The sequence below is a fragment of the Calonectris borealis genome, chromosome 20 (assembly GCF_964195595.1).
Source record: "Calonectris borealis chromosome 20, bCalBor7.hap1.2, whole genome shotgun sequence".
In the NCBI taxonomy this organism is placed as follows: Eukaryota; Metazoa; Chordata; class Aves; order Procellariiformes; family Procellariidae; genus Calonectris; species Calonectris borealis.
In genome coordinates this window covers 12,143,563-12,156,682 of record NC_134331.1, presented here as the reverse complement: position 1 = coordinate 12,156,682, position 13,120 = coordinate 12,143,563, and the positions used below count along the sequence as shown (strand labels likewise).

The 13,120-nt window shown below is 36.2% G+C and overlaps 1 protein-coding gene across 1 annotated transcript in view; it reads right to left on the bottom strand.

Annotated features, from left to right (window-relative positions):
* QTGAL (queuosine-tRNA galactosyltransferase) overlaps positions 1-13,120 on the bottom strand; it is a 128,418-nt gene that overhangs the window by 26,029 nt on the left and 89,269 nt on the right. The window contains exons 6-7 of the mRNA XM_075169830.1: positions 12,748-12,843; positions 3,226-3,350 (exon numbers count right to left, since the gene is read on the bottom strand). Of these exons, the coding sequence (XP_075025931.1) occupies positions 3,226-3,350; positions 12,748-12,843 (221 nt within the window). The remainder of the gene's footprint in view (positions 1-3,225; positions 3,351-12,747; positions 12,844-13,120) is intronic.

The following is a 13,120-nucleotide window of genomic DNA, read 5'->3' as shown; positions in this document are numbered from 1 at the left end:
ACACACCAAACTTTCTTACTACAGTACTTCTCACTATAAAGCCAGCTCTGATATTGTACCAAATCAGTGTAATGTAGCTATGTAGCACAAAGTACACACAGCCCTAGGATACGAGCTGTAATGTGAGATAAAATGATTTAGTTCTAAGAGATACAATATGTGGGATTTTGTGTTGTAAATTCCTAGCTGAAGAAAAGTTTCTCAAAACTTGTATTGCTCATTTACATTTAGCAGGTATCCATCATAGACTTTAGATGAAATTACAATGAGAACATTTATATTTCTGTATGCACCTAATGAAATCTAAATATAGACTGTACTTCATTCAGATTCTGTCATACACCCAAAACATTTAATAATGCAGCCTGATGCCTCCGGGGTAAGGGAGAATGCAAATAAGATTTTGTTTCCTGCTTCACAGATACTTTCACCTCTAGATATTTGTTCCAGAAGGATACTAATCATAGGAAATGACCTAAAAATCATTAGTGTTTACAGTTATACACACTAAATAAAAAGAACTAAATGTCACTTGCCAAGTAGTTTTATATATATTTTAGGAAGTCTGAAAATGCAAAATCAGGCATTTTTTTCCCCTGAACGGTAATGAAACACAGTCGTATAAACTGAAATCAGCCCATAATAGGCTACAAGCGACTCTTGTCTTTGCTGAAAAGATTGAATTACGCACCTTTGTATAAACAAGTCCTATTAACAAGCTCCAAACTATTTTTTAAGACTGAAACTAGGCATAAACTGTTAAAAAAAAAACAAAACAACTTTCCTACAAGCATTGTTTTGATCTCAGACAAGATATTAATCTGGTTGGTGAGTTACTACGTCCAAATCCAGGTCTAGGCTAACTCTGAAAATTCAAAGACAAAATAGGCCAATGGCAAAAGGCAAAATGCCACAGAAAACTGCTCAAACAAAACACTCCATTAAAAAAAAAAAAAAAAGAGACTTCTAGAAAAGGTAGAACACACATTAAAAAAGGTGGGGTGACTAAAAGGCAAATTAGGAAAGACCCAATTTAAATTATTAACTTAAAGCTTTGTGATGAGTCCATGAACCTCTTTTTGCTCAATGCACACCTCAGTTTTTAGAAACAAATCCTGGCCAACCCTTCACAACTTAGGCAACAAACAGGGGAACAAGCCAATAAGAAGAGATATTACAGAACCTCATATTTGAAAGTTCGCACAAAATATTATTAACAGTAGTACCAGCAAAAGCCAACAGGAAGAATGGCTAGCTTGACTTCTTAGAACGAGACAAGAAAGGCGCCAATTTGGACATGCAAACTGCACATCTGAAACAGCTTACAGTATTTCCACATTCTCACAGTATGTTGTAATTCGGGGTGCTTGTGCCACACAACCTTGTAGATCTGAATAAGCAACAGCTTGCAGTAAATTCAAAACAAACTCATTTCCAAGAATAAGATGTTTTCCCACAGATAGAAGCAATAGGCTTCCAAGAGTTCTAGCATCCCATGATGCGTGACTGAAAAATTTGTAACTAACTGCCAAAATGATCACACACTAAAAGAGAATAAAATCACTTACATTTAAACACCAATAAAAAGGAGAATAATTTACCTTGTATTTGTTTGCAAAATCCAAAGAATATCTTCTATTTGCTTGGAATGACTGTTTCAGAGTTAAATGATTTTATATACATATGCATACATATATGTATGCATTTCTAAAGATCTATAGTGACATTAACCATGAGCATGGTATTTATGCCAGCATACTATAGTATTTACAGTAATACAGTAATATAGTGATATACAACTAAAATGCACATAAAAATGTTTAGTTTTACTAGTCAGTTCTACAAAGCCATACAAATAGGACTGACTGAAAAGTGTATTTATGTCATTAATCAGTAAGAAAATGTTTCACTTAATTACCACTGTGATTCTGGTGTGGGACTCCTAAAGGACAGTAAAACTCGCATAATTTTTCATTCATGACAATGCGTAAGAGAAAGAAACGACTTTGGCTCAGCTTGCAGGACTTCTGATCAGGAAGAATGCCTTTGATGGGTAAAATAAGCATGTAGAGGAATCGGCAATCGACAATTTAACATTTTCTTTAAGGGTAGACCAGCACTGAGAAAGCAGTAGGCTACAGCTTACAAGGAAGCACCTGAGATAATTACTCCTAAACATCCTGAAGTGTTTTTCAAACCTCATTATGTGATTTAGATGGTTTAAACCTTTTAAAATAGGAAAATAATATATGTAAATACAGCACATTATCATATGAAAGGTTTAAGTGGTTTTTTTTTTTTTTGAAAAGAAGGTTTTTGTTGGCATTATAAGTTTCTGTTTACTTTTTTAAAATTGAGACAGTTCATTTTGAAAATAAGCTTTAAGATTAAAAAAATATGTTTTTTACATTATGGTTCACATAGCAAAAAATATGAGAATCAAACCCTCACATATTAAAAATCCTAATTAAAAATCCCAATAAAATTTCACCACTAGGATATATTTCAAACACGTCCTTGCAATCGTGTTCAAAGTATTGAAGAAGTTACTGCTTCACTGCTTTTGCCATGTTCAGCAGATGAGATACATAATCATACAAAGTATTCTTAATCTGCTTTGAGGGTAAGAAACTCAGATGCTGTAGATAACCAGAGAGGTTATTCAGGCAGATTACGAGATCTCACATGATCAGTTACAGAGACTCAGCTGAAGGAATGGTAACTGGAAGTTGAGAAAACAGTACTGCTGTAATGCAGTCCCCAAAAAGCTTCATTGCTCTTAAATACCTATTGTGAAATTATTTCAAAAACAGCTGCAAAGACGAAACAATTTCTTAGAATATTTGTCAAATGTTAAAGGGCCCCCATCCCACCCCTGCCTCACTAAATCATTAGCACAGGTACACCAACAGTGTACGGGCAACAGTATCCAACCCAAAGATTTCAATTCACAATTTCAATTCCAGCATTACAGTATGTTACTCAAAAGCAAATTATAGCAAGAACAAACAGAAAACTAACCTTCCACCATCAAAAGAGGATACTACCAATATATTATGTTATGCTTGCTTTTTAGCCTTTTTAAAAAAACAAACAAACAAACAAACAATTAAACACAATTAGGTAACTATTTTGCTGTATGATGTCTTGAAGAGATTAAGCATCTTTGCTGCCCACCATCCAAGATGAAGCTAATTTTTAAGTTCTACAAAAAATGCAACTTACTCTAGGATGGAATGAGTTGCAGCCTGTGGATGGTAACGGTACAGCAGGAGGCAATGGTTTACTCGAAAGACTTCACCACCCTTTTGGATATGTTTATAAAAAAACAACAAATCTTCTGGAACACCCTGGAAAAGAAGCAGTTATTTCAAACCAGGAAGTGACCAGTATTCATAGTTACATCTGAAGACACATTTTGTTTTTCTGCCAAATGAATAAGGTTTAACATCATTTTATTCATATTATTTCTGTATGTCTCGATGAAGTTATCTAATGGGTCATTCAACGTATCTGTAGAAAAGATAAAGCTATTAAAAAAGCAAGCAGCGCTATTTAAAAATGAAGTACAGCTGACCACGAGGACAGACGTGGAAAAATAAACATCATCTCATTTTGACAGGGATATAAAGCTTGGTATAGGTTAGTCCCAAAAGAGAGAAACCCAGCTGCTGAACAGTTCATGAAGCCTGAAGTGCCATGTAACCAAATAGTTTGCTGAAAGGATCAGTGACTTGAGAAGAGTGTTTTTTCGTTTTACTAGAATTATTGTTCTTTCTTTGGTTGCCATACAAATACGTATACTGGTCTCTACTTAGGAAAGGTGAGTCATGCCCCATAATGAGAGAACTTAATAAAAACCTTAATAAAAGCAACATCAGAACGAGGCAACGTCTGAAACAAAACTTTTTTTTTTTCTTGCAACTTATCTCCATGGTACATTCTTCCTAATGGGATTGCAAGCAATACTGCTGAAACACGGGAAGAAAAAAATCTCTAGAATTGTGGATCTATCAGGCTCTAGGAAATATTAGAGATTTCATGATCATATGCAACATTTCCCACCTTAAAATCAGAAAATCTTCATACCAGAGATACAGTGTCAGAAGGGCAATCTTGTGGCACATAGTATTCAATTACATGTCATAGCATACGAAAGCACAAATCCACCTTTAAAGATACAGCCCTATAGGTAAAAAAGTAACATCTATTTACATTTTGCAATGGTGCAACTTCTTGAAATACGGCTAGAACATTTAATTTTTCTATGTTTAAATACAGATTTTTCTTTCCTCCAACCCAATGTTTAAAAGGTCACATGATTTTATCACGCTAAAAATCTGATACATAAAACCAGGGGGGCCAAACGAAATATTTAAGTGTAGCATCAATAAAAAGCTGAAAGATAACATGACAAAGTTGAGAAGGAAAAGTAAAAGAAGGGAAAGATATTGAAATACATTTATTTCTGTAGGCAGTATCACATACATGAATAACAGGGGCATAAACCTCAACCTCAATTTTAGGTATTCTATTTCAACACAGAAAAATAATGAAAGCACAAGTTAAAAAAAAAACTGATTTTTTTCGCCATTACCACGGCTTCTGAGTTTATTCCATAATTAAGAAAAGGAGATTCTCTAATTAAAGTGCTGGACACAAAATCCCTCTGTGGTTTCTTCTGGCCTTCTAGTTACAAGTGTAATACAGTTCAGTGACTGTTTCTCATACCCACCAGGCTGAGCAGCCGAGGGGGTGTGGGGAGGGGAAGAGAAATGAGACAAAAAAAGCTTTGAACCCTGGAAAACAAATCCAAAACACTCAATTGAACATATGTATCTTGGGAGAAATCAGAACCAAATCAAGCTCTGTTCTTTGCAGCTCCAGACTTCACTATATGACAGATTGACATTTAAGACACTGAATTGGGCCACACTCCCAAATTCTGAATAAAATGGATTCTGATCTGACTGCTTGCTAAGGGCAGCTTACCTGTAGCTATTGTTTGCCTTCATAGATATTTGTCTGACTTCTAGTTTAAGAGCTGCGATGCAGAAGAAAACTTTTAGAAAACTTCATACAATTTATGCTTTATATGAACCTATTTTGAAAGCCACAAAAGAAATCTGGGGCAAGTTGGAGTAGCAGACAGCAACCACAGGCATCAAGAATATAAGAAAAACACAAACTCAAATTCTTTCCATTTATCTTGTAGCCCTTTCTATCTTTTTCTTATTCTGGACTTTAATGGAAATACTGAGAGTCAGCAGCAAAGTTTAAACCTTTTTCTCTTTTCCAGTCACACACTAGACTCTGTCAGGCAGGGCACAAATTTTGTAGCACATATCAGCTTACTGCAGTAGTCATATTTTGATTCAGATATATGATTACATCACATACGTATCTGCAATTCATTTTCTTTTGGATAAGCATTTACATTATTCGAGATAACCATTAATACGTATATTAAAAAAGAGTGTTACTGCAAAAGTAAAAGGATCTTTCAAAATGCTGTTTGGTTCTGAGTGCTCTTTTGCTTTACTTCAACTGGCAGAAATACTTTGAAATAAAGTACACTTCCCCCTAGGAATGAGCAGGTGCCTTGTATTGCTCAGCAGTGGCCTCTCACATTACAAAGGAGCAGCACCGCCATGCATTTTTCAGGGGAGGAAAGATGTTCACTGTGTTATAGGTCCTGTAGGGATGGGACTCCTATGGCTCTTGAGCGTGTAAGTTTGTTGCAATACAAGAGTTTCTTCCCAATTGAGACATATTATTGGATCCAGGTGGCATTTTAAACACCAGGAATCTTTGTCAAACAACACAGCTTTCCAAGAAAAAGCTGTTTAACCACTAAAGGGATATTTTAATATATTTTTTGAAAATTAATATCCACAGCTAAAAGTATCAGTTAACAATCCAGCATTTCAGCGATAGGCTACCACATAGTTTTCAGCATTAATAAACACAATTAAATTGCACAGTTTACTTGTTTACTGGACTATATACAGAATTTTCCACATTATAGGCAAAACCCCAGCCCTATATGCTCTGCTGCACTAAGGGATAAACTCATTGGCCTGCCTCACTCAAGGTTGTGCTCATCAGCTGCCGATCACAACTCCTAGTGAAAAACGCAGCCTGCACCTGCTCTGTTCTAGCCAGCATGCGCTAGGCATGTGCAAAATCTTCGTTCACTTTAACGTATTACTACTAAACAGGTGAAGGATTTGTGTTTGCCCAGTATTTTGGGCAGGTATCACTTGCTGTGCTGATGGTTGGCTGTACAGATGAGGAGACTGGTTTTGTATACACAATGGGATGTCAAGCAGAACCTAACTTAATTAAAGTAATTCCTTGTTCAGGGACCAAACTAAACATTCCATGATTCTTCTCTTGTCACCTTCTCATTGCTCACTGTTTCTCACTCCTAGCAGATCACTGTGCGTGAAACAGTACTCCAACTACCGTGTCCTCAAATATGTATTTGGCAAGGAGGTGCAAGCCACCAGCCACCACAACAAGCAATTCTGGCTACAATTTTTGCACCTCCACCATCAGTAATGGTGAGGAGCATCAGTTGGGATGAAGATACAGATCAGCAATTTTTGGAGGACTTTTAATGAAAGAGTGGCCCTCTGTGCAATGCTGTAACTAGTAACACCTGGTGAGAGATAACGTTGTAGCCCTGGGACAACCAACAGTAACTACTGCAGAACTTCAGGCTGACAGAAGTCTTTTTTTTTTTGGTCACTTGGACAGAACTTACCATTAGGCTGTACAAGCATAAACACAATACAAGAACTGCCTTTTACTGCTAAACCTAATACAGGAGATCGATTCTGCCACAGAATCAATCCGTCCCAGCTTCCTCATCCATCTCTTTTCCCTCCATCCAGCCTTTGACACCTAAGCTTCCCCGGTCCTCTTCCAGCTGACAGGCACTCTGGTAAAGGTGGCAGATCCCTGTGAGCAAAACCAGTGGAGATTCAGCCTACGCGGCGCAGTCTAACTAGTGAAAATCGGAAATCTAACACTGAATGTTTTATATTTCAAAAATACATGCGTTTATAACAAAAAGTGATGACAAACAAGACCAGGGAAGTAAATCTATCCACACATGAAAAAAACCTTCAGGTTTGGGAAAGCTTAGCCCTTCCTCTTGATCGAAGGCATCATGGAAAATTGGGCCATAACTTGGTACACTTTTTGCAAACCAGACAGCAGCATCAGGGTAACTGTTGGACACAATAAGCCAAATTGCTTTAATTCCTCAGAGGAGCCTGAAGTTGGTGAATGGGAAGAATGAACCAAAAAAGGCAGTAACTTTCGATTCCATACTAACTGTTTTTTACAGGACTTTGGAAAGAGTTTGTTTCATTGCTATTTTTTAAACTATCTCATCTCATACTGCACATTTTAGAACATTCATTAAAAGAGAAAAACATTTCAGTATTAATATTATGCTAGAGTTGCCTAAAAAGCGGATCAAATGGCGTATATTACAACACCTAAGATTAAAGAGGAAAAAAAATTCTAAACTCGGAGTCATTTAGCAACAAAGCAGAGGTGTTGAGTAAAAAATCAAAGTTTTTTTTTTTTTTTTTAAAAAAAGACGTATGCCAACAGCTGCCCAACAGCATTTCCTCAAAGTCTTGAGCTAAATCTTCAACTTACAGAAATAACACATACAGAGAGGTTGGTTGCATGGAAGTGAACACAAAAGACGCTATTTTAAAGGAAGTACTCCTGCCTCAGAAACAAATGCTGTTCTGCCAGGCATTAAACTCACCAAAAAATGCTGTTCAAAGTGTGCTGCTAACGGGGAAGAGCTACTGAGCTGCTAGAAGCTAAAATTAAATAAGAAAGTGCAGCTCTTCTCCAATTTAAATGTAAAGGTGAAAAAAATTAGGAACTAAAGTAATTTATCAAGAATGATCCATCCTTCAGTTTTTCCCTAAAGACAAGTTTTGTATTAAATGTCAGTTGTATTTTTCTTTTGTAATGAACAACTTCTCATTGAAATTACTTATTTCAAGGAGAAATTATCATTAATTGAAAATACTCTTAAGTTTAACTTCCTTTAGGATAGTCACCAGAGGTATGCAAGCAGACTAACCACAAGCTAACTCCGTACCAAATAGCTATTAATAGCTTCTCTTCAGGATTATCCAAGATATTCTTAAGTCTCACTTTCTGCAGATTTGTCACTTCATTTTTTGGCTCCCATCCAAATCATGTCTTTACATCATTTTGCCTTGATTATAAGACCTGAAGCCTGTAACATTTACTTCATTGTTTGGGAAATAACATGTTAGAGGAAACTCCAAATGATTGCTTTCATCCAAATGTATCGGCACAGAGAAATTCAGTTAAACGAAGATGATGGGGAAGTCAAATGGAAGGGAGGTGGTAAATTCTAAATGATATTTAATAACAGACTAGCAAAAAATGTCACTAGACATGGGGTGTGGGGTAAATTTTCAAATAGCTTATAAAGTGTAATTAATCATTGGCTCCACCACTTTGTCTCTCCTTTTTAGATCAAATACTGATCTCTGTTCAGCCTTAACTACACCGAGCCAAAAACATTAGTGCCTGTGTTTTATCCAGATTTTTCCCCAGAGCACCTTGATAGGTTATTTGACAGACTGACCATATTTTAATTCACGTTCCAAAAAACCAAACTCCTACTTAGCCTTCTACCTTTCACGCATTATTGTAACTACTTACTTTTCTGGAGGGAATGACATTTGTGTGCTCTGGCAGAGAAAAATGGAAAAATGAATTAGTTAGCACCTAATAGCCTACAAAGTTATCTTAGAGCTTTGCAGCATGTGCCACAGTCTCCTATGCACCAAAGGATATTTTGACACCTCCTCAATTCATGGCTTTTGTGACCTTTTATCACAAAAATGGATCAAAACTGAGCTCCAGACACCTTGTTCAGAGCCTCGGTTTGTATTCAGAAAGGCCAGTGGCTTATAATATGCTATTCCATCTGTGGCTCATTAAGAATAATTTCCCCCTGTTTACACTTTGAGATTAGTTTAGAACTTTAAGGCTATCATTCCATTTTTAGTTTTCATACACTTAAAAAGGAAAGTTAAATACAGAAGTGACAGGAAATTTGGGAACAAGTTGTGGTAAAACTCTAGAGAAAGAAACAAGTGTGGCATACTACAGTTGTGATTTAAGAATAATACTGCTTTAATAAAGCCAAGACTCTGCAATTTGTCACATTTGCATGGGGCGGAGTCTGCAGGTTAGCAATGTTCATTTATACAGTTCTTAATATACTGAAGATTTCTTAGAGCATTTATCTAAAACAACAAGCTAGTTGTTTTAGCTTAGTGGCATTACACACAAGTGACTAGAACAAAAGGACAACGTGCTGAAAGAGACAAATAATGTGCCTTCCCAGTGATCTTCATTTGGACATTAATAGCAAACAAAATCTGTTGTCCACCTGAAGAATACATTTTGGTAGAAGTACACAAGGTCAGTCGGCTACAATTGCAAAATGTTGCTTTTGTATGCAAATTCAAGTGCACTGTCAAACATATGAAGCAATAACTTTGCTTAGCTAATTACAGACACCACGTCTACCACTGCACATGACTTTATAAGTTCCCTACTTTAACACGACATAGCTTTGAAATCTGCTTTTCATATTATACAAGACCATGTACATTTTTTCCTCAGCGTAACTTTTTGTGATGCTTTTGGACACAGTTATGACTTTTAAACAATGATGCTAGCTGTTCGAAGACACCAAAAAGCATAGGAGCAAAACCAAGCATGCGGATAATGTCATACACTAATTTTCAAGTGTGAGTTCTGAAGGGTTTAGTAAAGTCTTGCCATTTCTTCAATAAGGAAGTACCACACTCTTTACCCGAATCAGTTGGACAACAGGAAAATTATTTCCCTTTAGTTTCCTAAAAAATTAAGTCAGAAATATGGTTCATGTGACTCTCCTCCTAGGAGTGAATACTATTTAAAAGGTTATTTTATAGGCTTGTGACCATTTCTACTGCATTATCTTAGTCTCAGCACACCATTAGAGCTTGCTAAAATCAACCACTTTTAAGTACTTCTGCTTTACTTATCATACACCAGAGGTTGCATAAATAACACCTGTACCATTTTAGTGAATTAGTACATAAAGCAAACCTGTCAGGTTCTTGGCTACCATTTTTGAAGATACTATTTAGGATTTTGCTTGGACATTGCCACAGTGATTACATAAAAGGAATACATTTCCAACAATTGCAGATCTTGACCAGAAAGAAATATTTATTTCTAAAAACATTTTGTAAATATTTTAAAAAATCTGTTTCACATAAAACCTGGATGGATGGAGAGATACATGCATACCTACCTGTAATAAAAAAAAGATTACATCATAACATATTTTTGTATTCTATCAGTCCACCCATACTATTAACATAAACATCAAATCACAATTTCTTCCATGGAAGAATTATCTTCCATTTGTTCTAAGCACTGAAAGATGAAGAACAGGTGTTTGGATTTAATTCCAAATGAGAAATGCAGCTTTTTGGCATGGAAACAGTTTAGCAAATGGAGAAGGCTGGAATGTTGAGATTTGTTGGCCTGTTTCTGTGTTTACTTGCAGCGATATGACACTTACAGGTCGCACTGTTAAATACTAACCCAAAAATGGAGATGGAAGTGATCAAATTAACATAGTCAGATCATGGGTCAGGTCAGAACATACACACACGGATAAGATCCTTAAGAGTACTCAGTACTAGTTTATAACAGTTCTATTGAGAGAGAGAGAGAGAGAGAAAATCTTTCTTTGCCTCAAAGGAATTCTTTTCAAATGAAAATGAATGAGTTAGATCAATGCTAAATACTTTACAGTGCTAAATGCTAAAAGATTTAGGACTTGATTTTGTGTCCTCTGAACCTACACACGACAAAGGTTTGACTTCGTTGCTTATGTTCATTGCTTTGTTCAGATCTGTTGTCATCCTTATTCGTAGGGTATTTTTTGGAAGTCCTCTGTATCAGCCAGAGTTTGAGTTTTGACATGTTGGACACTTCACAATCGGGACAAACAAAAAGTTTAACTTATCACTGATAATTTTTAAAACTAGAAGGACATATAATGCATTGTGGCTGAAAAATCATTAGGATTAAGATTGTCAGCATATTACATCTGAATAACCAGCAGCATAGTCCCTACACAATTACATATATAAAGCAAAACCAAAAAAAAACCCCCTAAAAAACAGAACAAAGAGAAAAAAAATCAAAACCAAAAGCAAAAAGCACAGAACAATGGTCTGTTTAACTTAACCTCTTGAACTTTATCATTAGGCTTGCTGTTCTATTGTTGTGATTATGTTTTAGCTTGCTTGCTTTCTTTTTTGAGCTTACTAACAATGGTCAAGAAGTTAAGTCAAACATTCTTCAGAGAATGAAAATACAATGATAAGGAATAATAAAAAAGAAATAAAGAGCATGGGTCAGCGAATGTAGACTGTATTGGGAGCCAGGCACCATTCCCAGCTCTTCCACTCACCCGCCATGTAATTAAGGGCAAATCTTTTCACCACTCTAAACAATTCTGTTCTCTGTCTGCCATCTCCTTAAATTATAATTTTGTTGGCAGCCCAAAGAATAATATTTGTATATCCTCATACATACATATACATGTTTGTGTATGTCTATATGTATATATACACACTGCATGGCACAGGAGGGCTCCATTTAGAGGCTATGAAAAGAATAAGAATCATAATATGTTGTAATTTAAATAATAAAATAGGAGATAGCCTTAGCAGATTTTTTTAGAGTACTATTAAATGAAGGCTCTCCAAAAAAAACTCAGAACCACCCATTCTAGCCCTAAAATCTCACCAAAACCACTGGAAGCAAAACCCCCCAGGTCCAAAACACACAGAATGGATCCAAATGTGTCTGAATTAGATCTATTTGCCAACATATTTCTACTCCTACCACAATAAATACCGCCAATAGACATCCCTGGATTTTATTCCATAAACATGCTGATGAGCCTAAAGCAACCAAATTGAACTTGTACAGGAAATCTATAAAGAAAAAGAACACCTAACTGTCAGCGGAGGAACACTTCTCAGATAACAGTCGTAACCTCTCAGTCCTGATCCTTGAGGAAAAGGAGTTCCAAGGACAAGCCTGAGAACTAAGATTGACAAGTGGATCTGAGACAAGTGGATAAATGAGATTTAATGATAGTAGTTTTATGGCACATTGTGACCTCCCCTCCTCCCTTTTTTCTTCATCTTAGGGATAGAAATCTTTCCCCTTAGGTGAATGTACTACCATCTCTTTGCCAACCTGCACCTTTCTTCCTTCCAATCTCTTCCACCAAATCCACCTTACCTTTCAGAGAGGTTCACAATGAAACTATGAGCTGACTTTTGTTTAGCTTTCAGATCTGCTGCATCTATTTCAGGGACTGAAGAGGAGCTTGAATGTCTGAACCCTTCTTTAATTTTTCCAGGTAACCTAACTAATGTGTTAGACTTATCTACAAACCCCAAAACAGCTGTACTTGGTTAACAACTGTTTTTTAAAAAAAGCAGGTACACGGTATAACCCAGATTTTTTTAGACCTCATTTTTTATCTATACCCCTTTGCCTAGTGTTTCTTAATAATAGGTTTAGGGCTTTCAAAGGCTGTTAGACACAGAGATGGTTCCTGGACTACATATCATCCATAGCACTCACCTTTCCACCCTCGTCAAATTTTCCCACGTGAAAAAACCATTCTCGAGAACAGAACCAGGTTGGCATGATCACAGTAGGTCCATGGGAGGTAAACACCTAGAAAAAAGGTGAAGAAAGCCAGTCTTAATAGAACGTCAAAACCAGCATCTGTTGGGCAACAAAATAGACCTTATGCATTCACCTGAAATCCCACAAATGCTTATGCTATACTTAAACTCAGCAATTTTAAGCACTGAGAAATATAAGTTCTTAAAATTTATCATGTGCTTAGTGTTTAAAATGCCGTGTATACCAGCACCATTGAGGTGTCACAGCCCAACAGATGAATCTACCTCCTGCTTCATATTCCATACGAATTCCAATAATTCATAAC